The sequence below is a fragment of the Cyanistes caeruleus genome, chromosome 6 (genome assembly GCF_971803275.1).
Source record: "Cyanistes caeruleus chromosome 6, bCyaCae1.hap1.1, whole genome shotgun sequence".
NCBI classification, from domain to species: domain Eukaryota; kingdom Metazoa; phylum Chordata; class Aves; order Passeriformes; family Paridae; genus Cyanistes; species Cyanistes caeruleus.
Genome location: NC_141706.1, coordinates 9,565,448 through 9,588,505, shown reverse-complemented (window position 1 = coordinate 9,588,505; position 23,058 = coordinate 9,565,448). Strand labels below are relative to the sequence as shown.

Here is a 23,058-nt window from a genome sequence, read left to right as displayed (position 1 = left end):
ATAGCACTGAAAACTTCCTTCAGCTTAGCTGGGTCTCAGGGGCAAGGCTTCAAACACTCCTGTTACAGCACAGCACCACTTAGGCTGAAGTAACGTCAAATGCATTGAAAATACATTGGGGAAGACTGGAGAAGGAAGTTCTAAGGGGAACTATGAGCATACAGGAATTTGGAAGTGACTGCCAGGTCTCCAGGATGGAGAACAGCTTCCCACCTTGGGCAAAGAGCAGAGGACAGTGCACAAGAATTCAGAAGGTTGACAAACTGAAATATTTTCATTAAAATGCTGACTTCATTGAACTCTCCTCCAGATTGCCCTCATCTCCTCCAAAATCAAGAAAGGTGACATTTGAAATATCTAAACAGCTCTGAGTGGGTCAAGGCTGCAGAGACAAATTAAAAGCTGTCAGCCCTATCAATAATGGAGTTTTGAGACACTGCCACTCTTCATGAACACCAGTCCAAAGGAATCTATATCCTGACAATTTCCTACAGCAACATGGAACTACACACCGAGAAATTATTTCTTCCCTTCAGGCACCAGCGTGACAAGTAGTTATAATTCATTTTTTTCCTAACTGAATGTCTGATCCCAGTTTAAGTGTCTTATCTCCAAACAATAGAGAAGCAAATTAAACTATAATACACAACACTTATCCCATATGATTTATTCCTCTAAAATGTACAGTACAAGCATCAAGAAAAACAAGGAATCTGAATCATGTCTTAGACTCATGATGGAAAATATACTGGCTAATCCACCCCTGGTAATTTTAAAAGTTTATTTGGGTTTTAAGAGAACTCTGAGTGGGACTTTTGATGCTCCAATGTGCATTTAAATTCTGGAAATAATTCCTCTGATCCAGAATCAAACCCTCAGTCACACTTCCAGAACTCAGATCCACAAGGTAATAAAGTAAATTTAAAGTGTCAGAAGAGCAAACATCTCTAAAACAACACAAAGTATGTTTAACATTCCCTTTATGTTTTTAATAATGCTCAGCACCCTGAAAAATATCAGATTTCCTGTTCTTTTCTAGAGAAGTGGAAGGATTTTCTTCCAAGTTTTGAGAACTTAATTACTCTAAAATGGCTTCTGTCACTCACTGCACCATGAAAAATGGATATGCACATTCCCAGATGTCTGGACACATGTCCATGGGAAAGTGGGCTTGCTGCAAGCATACCACAGGAACTCTTTATGTAAGTGTTCCTCGGCTAAACTGTTCTTGATAAACATTTTACATGAATAAATTTGAGACTGTATATTCTACAGTCATCCTCCCTGGAATTCTGCATGGCTCGTACAGATATCTTGCAAAACCAAAGCAGCATCAAGACCACTGGCTCAATTAAATTCCAAAGCTGGGATGATCAAAAGGATATCAATGCCCAAATTCTGCTGACTTTGAGGAAAAAACAAGGAGGGTTTTTTTTAATAATTAAAAAAAAAAAAATCCAGCCTACAGTGTGCAGTGAAATTTGGAGTCATTGCAAATCACATTAAAACATCAATACACTAAAATACCAGTAAAATAAATCTGTATATTAAGCAATAACCATTTCCATTAAAAGAACCAGGAAAAAAAGGTCCTATATATATTCATTAAAAGAAAGTATTCCCTTTTTTATGGGTAAGTTTTCTACCCACAGCTGTCCTTTTTCTGCTGCACATTTACTGGTTTTCCCAGATAAAAAGGAAGATAGGACCACATGGAGCAGCCTACCTGCACAGAATCCTTGCTGAAGTGTCATCTGCAAGAAAACTGGGAGATGAGGTGCTCAACTGCATTATTTTTATATGACAATCTAAATATCCAGTACTCCTTGCAGTAACACCACTTTTAAAATAAGAGAGTGTTTACTCTCAAACATCTCAAGAAGTCACAGCCCCTTTGGCACAGGGACTGGGGACACTTCTTGAGATAAATTATTTTGTACATATTGCTGCAATATAAAGCATTCGAGGAAGATTCTTCTATTATTACAATGAATATACTAAACCCACTTTATTGCATCCATCTTGCCAAGGTTCTCAAGGCCAAATGTGGAGTTTGGAGTCATTCTGAACCCAAAAATTTTAATAGAATCATAGAATGGCTTGGGTTGGAAGAAATCTTCAAGATCACCTTATTCCATCCCCTTGCCATGAGTAGGGTCACCTTCAACAAGCCCAGGTTGTTCCAAGTTCCTTCCAACCTGGCCTGGAACACTGCCAGGGATGGAGCAGCCACAGCTTCTCTGGGCAGCCTGTGTCAGGGCCTCACCAGCCTCACAGGAGGCATTTCTTCCTAGAAATTCTCTTTACTTACCACCAAGTTCAGTTCAAGTCAACAGATTATGGGTCTGTGAAGCCTTTCCTCTTGGGAAAGCTGTGCTCCTGAAGTATTCCATGTTTCTTTGTTTTACCTTTACCAGGAACAAGAGCACCAAAATCAGACCTTTCTACTACTGCTCCCAAACAGATAAATGACCGTGGTTTAACCTTACCTGACAGCAATGGATTCCAGGGACTTCTACTTGGGTATGGGAAGCTGGATCCTTTAAGAAGGGCAAAGGAATGAAGGCAATATCAAAAAGAAGTTAGGTGTCAGAATTCCATGTTAAGGGGAGAATTTGAAAGCAGAAAGCCATAAAGCAAAGCTCTTCTGATGGCATGATTTGAAAATGAAGAAGTGGACAGAACAAACATTTAGAGGAGATGAGGAAGAAATTCTACTTCCTCTTTGTTCCTCCTGTTCTGCTGTCGCTGTCAGTTGGAGCATGAAATGAGGAAATGATAATGAGGGACTGGATTGTCAGGAGGAGCATTAAATGGTATTAAGGCTGGAACAGGAAGATAGCACAGGACTTGGAAGTCTGGAATATCTTAGTGATATACCTGGTGCAAAGAAATGCTGCTTTGAGTGACAAATGTACATGTCAGGGGCCAACATCTGCAGTGGGGGACAAGACACCACCACCCCCTGCCTTGAAAGTGCAGCAGCACTGGCACAAAAAGAGCTTGCAAAGCATGTGCTGGAATTATTACAAACTTATATCACAACCTCAACATGATTTCCCTCTGTTTCCTGTTACTGTTTGGTTGGGTTTTGAGAATTCCTATTTTACAAGCTGAAACCAGCCTGAGTATTTTCTCTGCAATTTTCAGCATCAAATACAGTAAGAAGTTCACTAAATACTTGTTGGGCTGGTTTTAAATATTTATTGCATTCTGTTATTGTAGTTATTAATCTGTAACTGTTTTTTAAGCAGCTGCACAACTCAGTGCCTTTTTTACCATGCAGACCTTACAGTTTCATATGCCTTTAATCTTTTATCTTATAAAATATCAGGCTAAGCTGAGTTTGAAAGCATTATTTTACAATATACTTTGCTGCAGTTCATCTCTGGATGTCTGTAATTCCATTGAATTGATACAGTTGGGGAGTTTGGAAGAGTTCTGGTTTAGAAGACTGTTTTGTTCAGTGGCATGATTCCATATTTTAGGAAGCTCTTTTTAACCACAGGACTCTCATATTGAACACCATTATCTAAAGTACTTATTATGTTTAAAACAGCCCTGAAAGATTTCACATTTCACAGTTCCAATTAAATACTTTCCTTAGACTAGCCCATAAGTTTCAGAGTTTCGATATTTAGGGATCCAATTATGATCTTGAATATATGCCCTATAAATACAAGACTAACTACAAGCAAACAAGGATAACTGTTGTGCTTTAATTTTCAAGAAATCTGGAGCATCAAAGGGTATTTCTCCAAGAAGCTGAAAAAGAAGAACATATCTGTGTAATCCAGAACTAAAATAATTGTACGGTAAGATACTTAAATATTCCTTGTTTTTTTAATAAGTGGATCATGGTGGGTAGAAGCATTGTTTCAATTACTACAGTATTTAATATGTTCAGCTCTACCTCCATTAAACATTCCACATTACACACAAGAGTTATGTCTATGTGCATGGAGACAGGTCAGCCTACCAAAGCTTTCCCTTAGAGGAGTAGGCCCTGAGAGAACTGTGATAAGCTTACCTCAGCCCTCACCTGGAGAGATCCCCCTTAGATAGGACCATCCTCTGTTGTCATGGTGAACTATCCCACCATGCTTTGGTGACTATGCTGATCCTTTGTAACCCATTGGTTTTCCCCCCGGTACTACCCTGGCTTTCCCCCATAAAAACCCCAGCTTCTTCCCAATTCAGGAGGGCTGCTGTCCCTGGCACCCCTTTGCACAGCTGCTGGACAATAAAGTCTGTCTCTGTGGAATCGCCACACGACACTCTCTATCTCTGAGTCAGCCCAGGATAACCTTGCAAGCAGAGCTGAAATCACTGAGCTGAAATCACTTGCAGCCACAGTCTGCCCCGTGCTGAGGTTACCTGGTGGCCAGGGGTCACCCAAGACACCCTGAAGGCCATCTCTTGAGGGACCGTTCTCTCCAGTAAGGTCGTGGCTCCCTGAGTCAGATCAACGGATCCAGCCCTGCCCGTATCTGTGCCCCAAGGCTGCTAGAGCAGGGAAGAAAGCTCCCAAATTATCCTTCTGGGACATATTAAAGAGCAAGAAGGAGGAGTGAGAAGGAATCAGTGTTCTGAGCTGATAGGAGTGACAGAGAAATAAATAAAAAAAAACCCTGCTCCTTATAGTTTCCAGGAAGCTCAAGCAGCAGGTACAACAATGTGGCATTGAAATCTTGAGGGGGAGTCCCAAGGAAAATAAGCTTGTGCTGGAAAATTGGCAACTGGCTTTTTCATTCAAATAACAGGTAGTCAAGGGGAGAAGAAGAGAAAAAGCAAACGTTGCCAATATTTTGGCACTTGTAGGAGTTCTCCAAAAAAAGCATACCTAGGTTCTCTCCAGCTTTAACCTGAGAAAGAAATGCACATTAATGCTGCAAAGAAGCTGACACTTTTAATCTGCAGCCCACTCAGCCAAGGAACATCCACTTATACACCCTCATGCATTATTCACCAGGAAAATTGAAATAATCTACCCGTGGTTAAGCAGCTCGGAAGCAAATGCAAATCAAGGGAAAGCAGTTGAGAACGAGGATCATTCACAACTCCTGACACTCCTCCACAAGACTGGAGCCTCCCGTGGGAGCAGCCAAATCATTACAACCCCAATCCTGGCAGCTGTGCCTAGGAATTGGCCTCTTTCTATCCAGGTGGCACAAGCCTGTGGCCATGCTTGGAAAAGGAACTTGCTCCGGTTTTATTCAAGTAGATTCTCACTCTTTGTCAATGAAGGTGGGTCCTTGGGCACACACCTGAGAAAGTCTGGATCATCATTATTAGTAGTAGTATTACTAGTATTATTTTATTAGTATTATATTATTATCCCATGGTTCTAGCACTGGCTACCATCCTCTTCATCCTTTATCTGACTTTAATGGGAAATATCTTAGGCCATGATTTACAGCAATTATTTTATTATCTTTAGGAATATACATGAAGATCAGAAAGAATAAATTAATTTTTTGCCTCCATCCCAGTCAGATGTGTTGAAGTTATCCACCATTTCTTACAGGCTGATGTGAACAGGAGAGGAATGCATAATTCTTTCAAGTTTATACAAATTACTCTGGATAAATCCTCCATTAAATCTACATAAATCTTATGAAGTATTTCCATGTGCCTGAATTTATCATCATTGAGGTGGTTGTAAACACTCAGGTGGTTGTAAACTCCATGCATTAATGTTTTCTTTATAAGAATTTAATAGTTTAACTGGTTTTAAAGAAAACCATTATAGTTTTATTTGTGATTCATTTTTCCCCACAGATCTTCCACAGCAAAGAAGTTTTCAATTCGATGGAATTCAATGGAATTGGCTATTCTAGACCTGATTTCATGAAATTACAAAATGACAGCACAAAACATTCCTGTCATAATCATAAAACTATAAAGTGTAAAATAATGAATAAAAAAATCAAATAGGCCTCACTCCAGGTAGCTAAAAAAACCATTAGAGTTATATATTTTTGCAGTCCTTTCAGAAATATATTTGCCTATCAGAAAGCCTAAAGAAAAAAAAGCCTAAATTTCAGACATTTCAGGTACAATGAGAAAAAAATGTGTTCCTATAGAACCTGTGATGAAAAATTGCTCCAGCAAGAATATGGGAGCTCAATTATATTTCCCTTTACGGATTTTAGGTTAAATTCCCTGTGTTGTAGTGATTCTGCAGCAACAGACACCACTCAGCCAAGGGAAACAGGAACCCAGGACAGAGAGAACAGGGCTGGACCCTTCTTTATGGAAAGTAACCAAGATATTTTTAATGTTCATATAATCCAGACCAAAACTGCCATGGGGCCTTTTGGAAGATTTCCACAGAAATCTTCAATTTTTCCCAGGAAGCCCAAGCACATCCCCACAGAATGTTATCTCTAATTTGGTCCTTCAGAGGTGATGCTTTCACTACAGAGTTATAATAAATATTCCACAGACTGGAGGTATTTCCTTGCCAAAAATTACCCCTCAATTTCAGATCAACTGAAAAAGCTTTAAAAATCCTTTGCAATAAGCTATTTATGTCACTGGCACATTATAAACACATCCTTAAACTGATTATTCATTTAGGTTGAGTAATGAAAAATCTCCTCTGTTTTAATTGCTGACCCAGGATACAAAGCAGTGGCATCCCAGAAATAAAGGAGATTAAATATGTGCCCAAGTATTTTGCAAATACTTCAGTACTCTCTTCACATTTCAACTAAAATGACCTTATACTGAATTTTATGTAGTAAAAGAAAAACTTCAGTATCAGTAGACAGAGATCTGACTTTGATTTCAAGCTTCATGTGGATCAGTGCTAATTACACTGAATTTTTTCAACATGTCTGCAGAGAAAACAAAACAACACAAAAAGGTAGCCCTAATGGCTTTATTTTATACACATGTAAATTTTGACTCTGTGTCTTCAGTTTTATGTGATTAAAAGATATTCAGCATTGCAGAAAATATTCTTTATCTAATGAGAAAAGACTGATCTGGATTTGATCACTGTATAAACCACCCATTCCCATCATGCCACCTCAGGAGTAAGTAACTCTAGAATGTTATTTAAAATCATACCAAAGCTATTTCAAAAGGACATCCAGCAGAGGTGACCTTGCATTCTCAAAGTCAAATTTTAGGAGTATTGAAAAAAAAACAAAAAAACTTGCTACAATTCTGAGACTTCTTTACCATGATATGATACTTTACTGACCTTCCCTTATTGCCTGGGAGGAATTCAACCAGAATGGGGAGTTTAATCTTCTACATTATATTTTAATGACTCATTGTTTTCCTATTTCTTTCTAGTTCCTGCAAAGCCTAATGGACTTGAGCATGATTATTAAAATTATGCAAATAAAAAAAAAATTTTAAAAACTTGAAGTATTTAAAAAAACCAAAAAGTGGAGATGCAGTAGAGGACATTCTAAAATTGGAGCCTGTTTTGTTAGGGATGGGAGCAAAGTGTCTAAGCCATATGCTGGTGTAACACAGGCAAACTGGATACAAAGCTTATGTCATTGCAACTTGCTCCTTCAGAAAGCAGCTATGGCAGAAATAATCCCCAAATTTTACATCTTTATTTATATGCAGCTCCAGATCAGCACCAACATTTGGATATCAGAAGCCCATTAGAGTCCATTTTCCTATGTCAAGAGGATGCTGTTACCAAATAATAAGTATAAATATAAATACATGGGTTTTAAACAACTCCTTACACCCAGCCAGCTCCATTTTTTTTTTTCACTTGGACAGAAGACCAGAAGAGAAGCAGATTTTTTAAATCCGCACTGTTATCTTTCAGATGGCATAGGACACAGTCCAGCAGCTGCCAGGAAAAAAATAAGAAAAGATTTTGTGTTTTTTCTTCTCCAACAGGAAGCCTAAACACACCCTAAGATAAGGCCCTAGCCTAAATCCGCAATAATTTCAGTGGCTTTTATCCAGATTTACACTTCTTTAATGCAGAACTCGATTTGTCACTTGCATAACAGAGTTCAGACACCACAAAAACTCCCCCATCACTTGAACTTTCCCCGTCCTCAGCCAGCACAGAACAAACTGCAATTTGTGATTTGGACATGGTCATGGGTGGACAAAAACACTAACTGTATTTGGATAATCCCCCAGTGGGGTTGTTTTTTTTTCAATAAGCAATAAGAAAATAAAAGTAAAACAATTAACAAATCCCAAATTCGGTTAAGTCTCCCATCTGACCAAAAAGTTCTTCCCAAACACTATTCCCACTAAATCTCTGGACACACCAAAAATTGTGTTTAACTGCATAAAATTTCTGCCAGTACATAATGCTGAAATGTACTTTCTAAGATCAGAGCTTGCACTCCACAGAAAGATGAGAAGCAGTGTTAGTCCACAGGGATTTTGACTCAAGTAGATCTTCTCTTACTTAGAAGAAAAACTCCACAAAAAAATCCTTCAGTGCAGGCTTGTGGAGAGAAAGCTCCACCAGATCTGGAAGTAGAATGGCTTCCAAGCTTCAGTTTTTCTCAAGAAAGATGATGAAAGGGAAAACCTTCTCCATCCCACAATCATGAGAAAATTTCTGTCCTCCCACTAAGCACGGCCAAAGCAACAATGAAACCACCCACCCCCCACACAAAAGGGTGACAAAAAGGAAAACATCATCCTGTATGGAAAACATAAAGCATTTCCTATATTTCATCTAGTTAATGAAATTTGCTTTCATTTAGTTTAAACAAACAATATCAGATTAGTTCTTTTTTTTTTTTTTTTTGTCTCTCTTGGTTAACTTCACACATAAGAATGTTCCTTCTGTTGCTTATGAAGATGTCTGAATAAACATTGCTATGCTAATGGATCAAAAGATCAAAAATATTCTGTCCTAAGTACAGAGCAGAAAGGAATAAAGTCACTGGACTCTTGGGATCACTTTTAACTACTTTTAATTCCTAAACTCCAATCTCAATGTCACAGACCTTGCAAAATGTGGCAGTTCCTGGATCCAATCAAAGAAGTGTTTGCAAAACAAAAAGAGTCTTACCTTTGGATCAGTCAAGCTCTGAAAAGGTGGCAGAGATTACCCTGCACAGGGCTGGAATTCAGCCTAGCTCTCTTTTAAGGATCAGGGAATGATTCTCCTTATCTCAATTATCTTTGAGTTTTTTATGGTTTTGCTTGAGGGAAGCAAAAAATCAACATATGCAGAAATCATTGCAGCTTCCTCAGATGCAAGAAAAGGTTTTATCTTACAGGGGAACAGAAGCTGAATAACCTAGCAAAGAATTGGGAGAGCACAGAGGTACAATACAGAACAGAGCTGGCACTGACTGAAGTGAAAGAAAAGTGAGGAAAGGTGACAAGAAAAGAAAGAAATGGGAAAGAAAATACGGTTAAATGGCAAAGTGATCCAACACAGGCAAGATGCAACCAGTTGAAAAAATGATAATATCTTTATTTGGGGTGAAATTAGTAGTTAGACAAATCCAATCCAGGATTTGAGTGTGAGGTGCTGAATGAAAGGCTCTGGATGTAACAGCTGATCACAGACTGATCCTGCATTGCTGGGGCAGACCAATGACCTCATTCCAAGCATTCCTCAAGCCATACTGATGCTGTCAGGCTACACCAACAACCTCCCTGTTGTGAAGCTTTCAGAATTAAACATGGTCCAAAACTAAGCTCAGGGCTCCCAGTCTGTGGCCTCCCAGGTGCTGCCTCTGAGCATGTGTAAAACACTTCTGGTATTGCCCTCAAATTTTTTCTTGGTCCCAGCTCAAGGAACTTTTTCTTGCCTTTTTGCTACACTGCAGGTGATTGCAAGTGGTTCTTTGCTGTTTTTTTTTTTTTATTTCCACCCCAGGAAAATCAATTGTGCCATAGAGCGGGACCCCAGTACTTGCCCCTGCAGCCAGGTCAGTGCCAGAGTCCCTGTGTGGGTCACAAAGGACTGGAGCATCTCCTTTCCTCCCTCCAAGATCCCTACCTCCTGCTCATTTTTAAGACAGGGGATCACAGGGTTTAAGCACAACCCCTTTGAGAAGATGAGGGAGAAAGAGGCATAAGGCTCCTCAGCATCTCACATTTTTCAGGCAACTGTTTCATACTGAATGCTAAATTAAATTGCCCTAGAACACCTGTGGATAAGGGGAGACGTTTCTGAGCCACCGGTACTTGAGAATCCTTTATTCAAAGGCATTTTTCATGGAATTATCTGGAAATAGTCAATTGACTGCTGAAATATAGCTAACAAAATGTATCATTCCACTTGTTATTTTATTTGTTTTTATATGCATCATTTCCTGCCTTTAATTTTAATTCCATGCCCTCTAAGAAATGCAATCTCACAGACAGATCTTCCCCTTTATTTTCCTGTAATAATATCATAGCAGTTTTCTCTAGCTATTTACAATCTCTTCATTCCCTTCACAGCTTTTCCAAACCATGGAATGAAGAATTATGTAAAAATAGGCCACAAGAAACCAGACACACTTGATCTGCACAGCAAAAATAGAGCTCTTTAGCACCTGGCATTCTCAAGAGTGGTAATGAAGCTGGCAAGATAAGCCAGGCTTTGACCCAAAATAAAAAGCTTAGCCCTCAAAAGAAGGATAAATCTCAACTAACATAAAAATTCTGTCTTTTGATTTCCTGCAAGGTGTGACCCCAGACATCTGGACAAGCAGAGGAACTGGGCTTCCCATAGGTGGGAAATGCAGGAAGAGGACAGGCAACACACATGAAAACATGAATTTTAGTCTGTCATAATCCCTGAGGGAAAATTACAAATACACCCTGGTGTCTGCAATCCCAGAGGTGCTCATGGCTGAGGGGGAAGGAAAAGAAAGCAAAGGGACTCAAAGGACAAACCAGCAAGCCTAGACTTGGGAGGTTTCTTTCAGGAGCAACAAATAAATTCTTCAGGATAAATAACTGATCTGTGTTGAATCACAGATTTGATGAGGCACATTTAAAACTGAAAATGCATCACAGAATTTATGTTAAATTTTGCTACTTCAGACATTCCAAAGAGATGTAAGAGGCTGTTTCCCAAGATAAAAGTGCTATAATGTGAAAGATTATGCAGAGAGAATGGAAGTTTATCACGTAATGGGGTTTCTGGTAAGAGAACACATAGGAGGAGGAACAAAATTTAGACTTTTGGAGTCAGCAGAAATATATAATAGAAACCAGAGATAATACACAGATAATACAATCTTAATGTTGCAAATCTTCAGTACAATAAATATTTTGCTGTTTTCATTCAGCAGGGATTTCACCCAATCAGAGCCACTTGGCTGGATAATATTTACTCTGCAACTTTTTCTGAATCAAGGTGGCATCATAATTCTGTCTTTTGTGAACAGTTGTGAACAATTACTTCAGCAGCACTGCCTAGAAAATGGAAGAGAATACAGGCTTTTGGCTTCAAAATCTGAAATTATCAAGATGTGTAGAATGGAAAAGTTAAAAAAAAAAAGACAAAAAAAAACCAAAGCAGAATGAAGATTTGCTAAGGAAACAATCTTGTTGGACACCACGAGGTCTTCCAGGCCATACAGGGCATTCAGCAACGAAATAAATTTGGAGAAATAAAAATCTCCAAACACCAGCTCATTAAAAGGGAGAGGGAATGACAGGAAAGTTTCAAGTAGCATCATTAGGTTTGGATTCCCAGGAATCTCTGTCCAAGATCTTAAGTAGACCTGATTTAAATACTCAGAGTGTTTACTCTGAAAACGTCTTCCACAGTTTGACAAGACCTTGACTGCAAAAACTGCATCTTACCCTGAACTCCATGGGAAAAACTCAGAGCCAGCCCAGGAGATTGAGATATAAATGGAGTGACAGCACCAGCGTGAAATATTGTGAGCAGTGTGAAATACAGTGTGAAATATTACACTCATTACAAAGCTCTGTGCTCCTAAGCCTGTCCCTTTACCAAGTCTCATATATAATTTGACAACAAACAGTCTTCTGGGATGATACTATTTCCTTTTAAAGAGGCTGAATATTACCACATCAATTTTCACAAAATTCTGACAGTAGTACCTTGTTATTAAAATCAGAGTATTCATAAGGCATTAAAACAAATTTCTTCAGTGAAGCTTCACTTCTTAAATTGTCAAACCATTGAATATTGAACAGAAAATACAACATCAATTTCATTTCTATAAATAATGGAGTTTGTCTGAATACTGATATGTTGAGCTGTTAAAAATGATGTCAGTATAAATTCAGCATAATAGAAAGAGGAGTTGCAAGTAAGGGAGTCAATGTAATGTAATGTAAATTAATGTAAACAGAGATTAGCAATTACATAGTCCGATATTAGCAATTGAGTAGTCCAATTTATCCCTTTTCAAGTTTATTTGAACCAATCTAAAAGTGAGATAGTAGCCTCAAAATCATGCAAAAATTTAGTTTTATATTCATAGGAAGTTTTTTTAAAACTACAAATATTTATTTCATACAATTGGAAAATTAATAAAACTATATCTGTATTTGGAAGGCTTTCCTCATCCAGATCCAATTATTCCATGGATGTTTCTCCCTTCCCCAAATGGGAGTTATATTGAACCTAATTATTTTCCATAAAGCAATGATGGCACAGAAAAATCCACATACTCACAAGTTACAAACCCAAGCCTGTGCAATCAGTCTTAACTTTGTGGTCTACTTTCAGCCTAATTACAGAAAGGAAATTATTGGGTGTATAAAGAGTTTTGTGATGAAGTGCTCAGCATAAGGACCTACATTACATTCAGAGTTTCATGGGGTTTTATTTTTCCTTCTCTTCCCTATTTTCTTTTGGGGTTTTGGGGTTTTTTTTTTGGAGGGGGAGGGAGGAATTTGGTTTTGGTTTTTGTTTTTTTTTTTTTATGAGGGGTTTGTTTGCTAGGTATTTTTAATTCATCATCATTTACTTCGGGAAACACAGGAATTTTCTTCAGGAATCATTCCTGACTATTTTTAACAATCTGTATTTGGCCTTTTTTTTTTTTTTTTTAAATCTAGCATTTATTTCATGTGCTTTCATCTCTTTTCCTGTGTTCTCACCATTGTAAATGGAAGTAATAGAGAGCCCTGGGAGCCTGCACACATCTCCTTCCCCACTTGTCCTACCTCTATTTTTGACCTGGCTCTTCTGTTCCACCATTAGAAATCCCACATGGCATTTGACACAATCTTAAAGAGCTCTTGAAGCTCATATGGAAAAAACGATATAAAGAAAACACATTAACTTTTGAGGAATACCAGAACTCTCTGGGAGGCTCTTCAAACATTTTTCCTTCTGTAGCATCCTTTACTGAGCAGCCTGATAGCTCAGAGCTGCACTGACACATCCCTTATCTCAGTAACTGTTGTCCTCCTAATATCGGTGTGGCCATCCAAATCCCCCTGTTTTGTTACACTGAGACATAGATAGATAGATAGATAGATAGATGATAGCACAATTGAAATGCACAGATCACATACTTCCAATGGGCACAGCCTCTTAAAAAGGCACAATTACAGGAAATTTAGGGATACCAATTTTAGTGGAGCCTGAGAAAAGTTAGCAGAGGGTGCATCAGATAATGCTGATCAAACTGCAGTAGAATTAAACCCCACCATAAATGTGGTGGTTTCTTGTATCTGATTTAAACCTCAGAGTTTTTCCTCTCCAATGTTTCAGTTCTGAGTTACTCAGGAAGGAAAATGCTGCACTGACACAGCATAGTGGAGGAGTCTCAGCCACACTCAGGGTCCAGCTGCTGCAGCCAGAGTGATACACACCTGTTCAAAGAAGGGGTGAACAACTCCAAAACAACTGAAACAAAAGGACCCAGCCTTGTCAGATTACAAGACCAGGACAAAGTTTTCCAAATCCCATTTACAGTATCACAGGTCTTTAACAGGGCAAAATGTTTTTCCTGGTTCTAATCCAGTTCAAACAGGAGTTAGTTAATATAAAAGCTGTAATCTGCACCATGAGAAGGTCAGACAGCATGATCACATAAACCTCTTCCAGTTTTGTGATCTATGACCTATAAAACCGAGTCAGAGCTGACTGAACAAATTTCAGGTCACACATAAACTCAAAAGTACTATTTTCTTTTTACATCTCCTCAGCCAAATTCAACTCCTCCACTAATTCCAGTAGCTGCCCTTGCCTCCCAAAGACATCCTGGTGTAGGATCAGGTACCAGGCTGAATCAGAAAGCAGAGGGATGGGTCATCTGCTGACCATTTCCAGTGCCTCCAAGTAGAGCTAGAGGGGTCAGAAGGATCCAGCTACCAGGCTGAACAACACTGCAAGTTTCACTCACAGGGAGTAACTGAAAATCATGATTGGAATGTCCAGTTTAACTGCAGCATTTGAGGCGTTTGGGGTACTTGCACTGCTGTCTGCTCCCAGCTTGACCCTTGGCCTGCATATTGAGCTCAATGGCATTACATTTTCATAGATGGCACCAGAATTTTGAGGACAGTATAACCCACTAAATTATTTTTTTGTAAAGCAAGAAATTAACTCTATTCATTTGATAACTTCCTTGGTATACAAAAGTATGTTCTATATTTGGCCTCATCAGAGCCACTGACCCTGGCATCCTCAAATCACTTATTCTATTTGTTTTTTATGGATTTCTTTCTTCTCTTTAATTCCATGATTTGCCCTCGTTCTGCACATGGACTCTGATTTTACTCTCCTGTACAGTCCCTCAGTGGGGTCAAGACAGTGAAAGCTATTTAAAAAAAAACAAACACCAAAGGCAAAAAAGCCCCTACTGGTGAAAGGATCATGTCTTAGAGCAGCCAAAGCCCTTGAAGGGCTTGGGAAAGGTTTCTGACCCGACTCTGAGGAAACACGTCTGACAAGAGGAATGTTGCCAAAATCAGCACAGTTCCAACTGCTGGATACAATGGTCCCAGCCTGGAAGGTGTGGATAAGGTGAGAGACGTTTCTGCTGAAGAGGAGGCAGTGTACTGGCAGCTGGATGGAAGGCAGATTTGGGAGAGGTGGGAGCTACAGGCCCTGGAAACACTTCCAGCCATTTGGATCTGGGCATAAAGACAGGGGTAAGGCTCAAATATGGAGCAATTCCCTCCTTCCTTTCCCCTGCCACCCTCCCAGGCATCTCCAGGGGATTTGCCAGCATGACCTGCAGCCACTGCTCAGCCCAGGGTTCTGCCTGAGACCAAAACTAGCTCAAGGGCACTGGAAGCAGCCCGAGATCCCTCCAGTGGGTTATTTTTGGCTCCAGTGCAAGGCTCTTCTGGTTCAGCCTGTAAAATAAACCCTAGGAGGAGTAGCTGTGGCAGTCGTTGCCTACCTGGCAGGTGACAAGGACATGCTGCAGGCTGGTTTCCAAAACCAGGCCAGAGCATTCTGCAATCAGCTGTACTTACAGCAGCACTTACACATGGCACCAGCTCTCTCCTCGCCTTCCTGCCCAGAATTTCAAGTAAGCCTCAGAAATGGCCACACACCACAGAATTTGCATGCCTCAGCCTGCAGTCCTTGTTATATGCACAGAATACACCCAGATTCAAAAGCCAAAAGCAACCAACTTCTGAAAATGGAGTTTAAACTTTGAAATAACTGCAAATTACTGTACGATTTTGCACCAATGTGCACAGAAATAACTAACTTGTGATCAAAGGGAAAATGAAAACCACGGCAAGTTTTTCAAGCTCTGCCCTACATTTCAGTGTGTAATTACATTAACACACAATTCCCAGTTTTCCAATTTGTTTGCTGGCACATAGCAAGACTGAGCACAGGAAATTCTGTTTCTTGCAACCATTCTGAGGAAAGCAGAGAAATAATAGCAACAGATTTACTTCCCACCAATACAAATACCAACCTGTATTTGTTTGCTTGTAACCCAGCCAAAATGTCATTAATGCAAAGGGGTCTTTTTCTATGGACACAGGAAATAATTATCAGCTTAGCACAGGTATTTGAAAGAAATTGCAAAAGGAACACAGGATTATGATACCCTACCACGCAATGTGCATTTAAAATGTGGGAAATCCACATCTCAGTGGTTTTGTCGTCCAGATTACACAGATATCATTCTTTTTCCATGTTAAATGCTCACAAACATTTGAAAAAGGTAACGTTACTCCCAAATGACAACTGCACAAGGCTACAATAGATGTTTCTGTCCCTTTTGCTTCTATTAAATAACAAGTGATAAAAATAGAACAAGTCACTGCACGCTGCCGACAGTTTTGTAGGTTTTCCTTTTGCTTTGCTGCCTTTTCCTCTTTCTGCTGTTACCTGTCTCAGTCTGATTTCTCCCAGCTTGAGGAGTATTCTGCAGGCATTTGATTAATGAAAATCAAAATTACTGAACCATTCCCCAAACCCAAATTAATAAGTAAACAAACAGAATATTCCTTGGGCTGGCCAGCATTTAATAGCAACACTTGCAGCTGAAAAACCAAGATTGCTGACCTAAATCACTCTCATCTAATTAAAGAAAATTAGTTAGAAACGCAATTCTGTCACAAACCAGCTAATATCCTTGTGTTCTGAAATACCTGTTCTGCTTATTCCACAGTAACGTACATATTCCTTATGTTTACAGTCACAATGCCAGTTCAGAGAAACCACATTTTTACTCATACCCGAAAAACATTTAATTTAAAAGCAATTCCTCTTTTTGGAATACATCTACAGACTGTATTAGCAGATTTTCAAAATTATCAAAATAAAAACACCCATGTGAAAGCACAGACAAACCATCACACATACACATCTCTCTGCATAATTACAGAGGAATACAGGAACTCTGACTTGAAGCCTAGCAACAGTATCCAAGTATTAGTTAGTCTGCTAATCAACTACCAAAAACTCGCACACCAGCTCAATGTGCTTCATTTTCCTAAAGCAAACAAAAAACCAGACAAAAGAATCCTATCAGTCCTAGCTCCAGGACTTCTAGCTGAAGGACAAGATGCACAATAGAAAACAAACCTTGTTCACTTGAAGAAGAACAACCCATGTCATTTAGTCCGTCTGAAAATTCATCCCATCACAAAGAACCAAGGCAAAAGAGAGATTTAAAAATAGGTTATCCAAGCCAAAGGATTATCAGCTTGCAACATACTTAATATCTGCATATCTGTATCTAATGAAAGCTTCAAAATTCTTACATATATGATTGGGTTTTGTACCTCCATCCTATAGAAGCCATAGTAAATTCTGTACAGCAAATGCTTCCTAAATCTGCTGTGCTCGTTTACTCACAGACAGCTGCAGGCTGGATGAAAACAATCAGGGATTAACTTTTCTATTCATCACATCTTTTAATCCATTACTTTCTCTTAGTTTGCAACAAATAAATGCATAAAGTTAAATAAATTATAAATGTTCTATGGCTAGTAAAAAAAAAAAGTTTAAAAGGGACACTATTACTATTATTATTATTACTAATTATTTTTAATGGTGTGCAACTGCTATATGTCAGGGGTATGTGTAAGAAAGCAGAAAAGAAGATGCAACAATAGTCACTGAGCAGGGATACACTTCTGGGTCCCAAAGACTTCCAAAATAACCAATAATTAAAATAAGCTACTCTGGTGCTCTTATTATTCCTCAAAAAACAAATCTGGGGGCCTGATGAATTGAAATAATCTGGGAAGCCACACCAAGCATTTCATACTGCTTGTAAAACAAGTTCTAAGTACCTTATGATAATAGGGTTTCTTTCTTTATGAAAAATACTATTGTAATTTGTTTCAAATAGGATTACTTTTTAAATGATATGGCAATTTCCATTCACCTTTCAAACGTCTGCCAAGAAAACAAAAGGGATTCCCTCATAAAAGATACAAATATGATGAAATCTGTATCTTGTTTTCAATCCTTTGTGGGTATCTTTTTTTCTCTGTACTCAGATTCCTTTACCTTTTCTGTTTGATTCAGTCTTACAGAACTGCCTCATCCCAGTCTGGAGCACAAACTTTCCTGGTAGAATCAGCCAGGTGGGTTTTATTGGACTAAAGCCACAGGAATCCCTCACAGGGCTTTTTCCTTATAGGTTTGTTCACATTACTCCATGGGACATTATTGTCACCTTTTTTGGCTCCAAAATAAACATTTTTTATATTTTTCTTCTTTTTCCAGAACAGCTGGAAGTCTTATAATTATTGCAAAGAAGCTTTATTTTATATATGCCTAATTTTCACATCTGTCTGATGTAAGTGCTTTACAACTAAATTAAAAGAAGGAAGAACAACCTCAGTGGGATTTGATCTGTAGGACAAAGCTTTAGTGACTCTGTTGTAAATCAGAATTTTATACTTCTAAAGTAGAATCTGAAAGAATTACAGAGTGCAAAGTGATTTGGATTATTAAATGAACTTAAAATAATAACAAGATTTAATGAACTGGTTTGGTATCAAAATTCAAAATCTAACCAAAAACACACTTTCTGAGAAATGAGTGCTTAAACGTTTTTCAAGAGACTTGATAGTATGAATTGTCCTCATCTTCCTAAGGATACTTCCTAAGCTGTTCACTATTCCTTCCCCCTCTGCTGCCTCTAAGGAGGTGCATTACTCAAATGATAAATGTTGGAACACACCCAAAACTACAGGAACACAGCGGATAACCAGACAAGCATGAGAAGCAAAAGCCAACTTGCTGAAGCTGAAATGCTGACATCACTCTGCACACTCATCATCACAGCAGCTCTTGAGTTTTCTGCACAGGATTTGGTTCTTTGATTTACTCTTCTTTTTTCTTTTTCCACTGGGAGACACTCCAAAAATGGACATTTCAACAACTTCATTTTTCATAAGAAATAAAACTTAAAGGACAAATGCCCAGCTCAATTAAATTAGGTGGGGGGAAATAATGTAATGTTTACTCTTTAAAACAAATCTCTTAATTTAAATAGTCATGCTCAATCCACCATCTTGCAAAAATTGCAAGTGAATAATGGAAGTACCAATATTTCTATTTTTCAGTGGCAAAAAGGAAGGCATCAGAAAAATTTAGAGAATCTTCCCATAGAAAGTATTTTCTAAGAATTTTTCTAAAAGCCACCAAATCCTATAAGTCAGCAAAAAAACCCCAACATTACCCATATGTAAATATAAACAACAATAAGATGCTCAACCTAATAACATGTTCATTTTTAATTCATGTTTTGAAGATTATTAATAAATACAGAAGGAAAAAGAAAGGAACTATCCTATTATCCCAGGAAAAAAAACCTTCCAGACTATCTCTGAACTTTTATGCAGAAGTTACGACCTTGGTGCACTTTGTCCTCAGTTTCCTCAGTGCACACTGCAAGAGCTGAAAATGCTACAAGAAGTAACATTACTCCAGAACTTTCAATCATATCCCTGCAGATCATATGCAACCAGGAAGGGAAAGGGAAAGTAGTCCTTAATCCACATCCATAGTTTTATATTTCATGTGAGCTGGCCTAATTGCCCATATAAATTAAATACTCAAGTCAGAGATTTGCCTTGCTGAGTTAAATCAGTGTAGGCATCTACACAGAGCCTCCTGCTGCAAAAGAAATGCCTTATTTTTGTTCAACTTCAGGATGTTTCTGTAGAACTTTAATTAACTTGAATTAAAGCATTTTAACCCATTTTATTAAACTGTATTAGGCATCGCTTGTATCAAACTGGCTTTTATTTTAATGACAAACCTCTCTATGTAAAAAGATCTTAAAAGAGCCTCCAGTTTTTTTGTCAGGGGCCCTTAAGGCCTGTCACTATCCCACCAAACTCAGTGAGAGGGAATGCTTTCATGGATATGGGGAGTTGGCTTCTGCCATATATTCATTTAATTGCAGAGAAGCATCTTTCTCCATTATCATCTTCTGATCAATTATTCCCATTTGAGAGCAACTTTAGGCAAGGCAAAAATAACCTGCAAATCCAATCTGGCTCTTCCAGGTAAGTGATGTGTATTTAGTCAATTACAAACTTATACTAAGTATATTTATACTTAGAAAGCACATACCACTTAACACATTTTCTTTTTCAGAGTATATTTTTGAAAACAGTTCAGATTTTCCCCATCTGCATTTTTTTTTAAAGAGTTACTTTTCAAATCTCCCTGAAATGTCACCAGCCCTGTGGTTGTATCTCACATAGAATCAGTTTTAACATCTTTGCAAAATCCTGGCATAAACAAGAAAAACTTATTTTCAGAGTCTGTAAATATTTTGCTTACCAATATCAGCTTCCCTGTGATTCTTGATGTATTCAGCAAGCTCAAAATTTCCCGCTATTATAGCCACCTAAAGGATTGTAAAATAGGCACAATTAATATGTTGTCATCACTTGCTAAGACAGAAAACTTGTTACATCACTGACAAACATGAGGCAAAGATATTTTCCTTTCACAGAGTGGAGAAATTCTATTACTTTCATTCTGCAATACATATCTGAAACACCAGTGAGAAATGAAATCTTAATCTCTTTGTAAGAGCCCTGCCAGTGCCCCAGCTGCCCATTTCCCAGGAACGCTGTGATGGTGGCAATCTCAGGAGGCTGTTGGGAGAGCTGCTGCTCTTCATATGGTGGCAGTCCAAGGCAGCAGTGAACATTAAGCACAGCATCCCCAGAGCTCTGGGAGATGTACAGGTGTGTGGGAAATGCGGCAGGAGGGACACACTGAAGATATTATCTCCCTTTAATTGCTCCTGCCTTGCTCCTTACCTGAGCAATAAAAACAGGAGCTGAAATGCAAAGTACATGAGAGAACCAGGACCAAGAGCTACCAGAATTGAGTTACCAGTAAGGCACAAAAAACCACACTGAAAGAGAGAGACTGGTGAAGTTTATGCATATGCATAGAGTTTAAAATGTCTAAATACATCAAGTTCTAAAATAACAATTTTCTTTTTCATTTATTTCTTGGTTGTTGAACACAGATCTGAATTCTCATTTAAATAGACTTAAAAAGAAAAACATCTCTGATGGGTGTAAGGGAAGAAATTCAGTTTTGCCATTGATGATTTCTCCCTTCTTCTTCTCTTTTTGTCCTGAATATCAAGGAATTGTCTTTTATGGCCCCACTTTGCAGTTCTGACAGATCCTGTCTCTAATGGCACTGTGGCTTTCCTGATGTATGTGCAAGGCATAAGCTGGGCTCACCCTTCTCATAGAAACTTCTGCATCTACAGGGTGCAGGTTAAAAAAATATTAAAAAAAAAAACTTGCTTTAGGATTCTCTTGGATATAGGACTATATCCTAGAGAGTCAGACATGAGAAATTATTAAAAACCCAAGGCAAATTTCTGAGCTGATGACCAAAAAAATTTTTTTGCTGGTTTGTGCCTCTCCACTTATGAAGAATGACGCAAATGAAAACAAATGCTTAAATGGTCTTGGGGAGTGCATGAAGTACAATTATGTCAGTAATATCTTTGAATATAACAAGCATATGATCTTATTTCTGAACTCAGCTCAGGAAATTTAATGGACAATTTTATTTACAATTTTATTTACCACTAACCAAAACAAATTAATATGGGAATCCCAGAAACTGAAGACTTTACACCCAAGCTGTGGCTGCCCCATCCCTGGCAGTGTCCATCACCAGGTTGGATGGGGCTTGGAGCAACCTGGGAAAGTGAAAGGTGTCCTTGCCCATGGCAAGGAGTGGATCTGGTTGACTTTAAGGTCCCTCCCAACCCAAACCATTCTGGGATTCTGTGATCAGGGAGGCTGGACACAAGCAGGTTGATGCACAGACACCTCAATACCATCTGAAACCATACATCTGAAAATTACTGTTTCAAACACTGGTAAGCAAACCTTTATTCCAGAAGCCCCTCCAGAAAGGAGCAGGTTCTCAGCGTGGATAACACATCAGAATCTGGCCCCCAGTCTCCTCTGTGCATCCCTGAAATGCAGTTCATGACTCTCCCTGGCAAACAGCACTTGGAAAGCAACAGCAGAGCTGTACTAACCCTCTCTCTTTAACTTCCAATTCTGAATCTGGCTGGCTCCAGGTTCATAACAGCAACATTTGTGTGCAGCTCTGAGGTTTTCTCTGCATTGTAAGCAAGTGATAATACTTCTCTCTACCTAATTACACCTAATTAGCAGAAAAACTCAAACAAGGTGGGGGGTGGAATTCAGCAGTGACAGGCAGCTTGCTAGACAGCAGCCATGGTACTCAAATGAAAGAATTTTGGATACCAAGCAGATTTTAAACCTCAAGTATAAACATGCTCTTCAAGTGATAAACACATTTTATTACTTGGGAAAAAAAAAATCCAGATAACTAAGAGACAGTTTGACAGGGAATTGTTCCCTTATTTTCTTCTGAACCAAGCAGTAGATTCAGCAAGCTCAAGGAACCATTTTTCTCTATTTAATTCACTTCAATGCACTAAAAACAGTATGTAAAATCCTTAAATCCTTACAGAAAAATGAAGGAAAGATATGTTAAGATCTAAGGAAAGCAAGGAAAAGTTAAAAAGTACAAATATTTCTTGGCATAACATCAATGCACTTCACTTGAATTTGATGGGTAAAATATGTGGGAGAAAGTGAAGTCAGAGCAAATTCAAAAGACACAAAATTATACTCATTCAATTTATACAGTTGCAAACCAAAAAGCACGGCAACCTCAGCCCTTTTTCCATCTAAAAGTGTCTTAAACCAAAATTATAGCAAGTTCACATGAAAATATAAATGTGAATACATTAGGACAAGTGAATGGTCTTCACAAGATCCAGGGCTGGAACCAAATGAAGGTGATGGAAATTCTCTCCTTGATCAAGTACCTAAATCAGAGACCAACTGAAGTTCCATATTTGTACTAAATTTCTTTGTACCTTAGAAAAAAATAGTAATGTAGTGCCTTGGCAGAAAATACTAGTTTGATTCTCTCCATGCTTCATAACTTACATGGTTTTAAATAGCCATAGTTTTCTTTTCAGGATGTTCTGTAGACAAGTGCTAGATTTAAAATTAAGAGGTTATGGCAAAAAAGGTTTTGTTTGAGGTTTCTTTTGATCACAAGACATCTCCTCTTGGCAGTGAAAAAGTAGCACAACCAGCAAAAACTGCAGCAAAAGTTTGCTTCCAATTCCAGTAGGAACT

General features: G+C 38.5%; 1 protein-coding gene across 9 annotated transcripts in view; it reads right to left on the bottom strand.

Moving 5' to 3' along the window:
- The window catches only part of SHANK2 (SH3 and multiple ankyrin repeat domains 2), a 276,108-nt gene that overhangs the window by 192,455 nt on the left and 60,595 nt on the right, over window positions 1–23,058 (bottom strand). For all 9 annotated transcript variants that reach the window (XM_086894900.1, XM_086894897.1, XM_086894895.1 and 6 more), the window contains one exon: window positions 20,174–20,240. In XM_086894900.1, coding sequence (XP_086751026.1) covers window positions 20,174–20,240 — 67 coding nt within the window. The remainder of the gene's footprint in view (window positions 1–20,173; window positions 20,241–23,058) is intronic.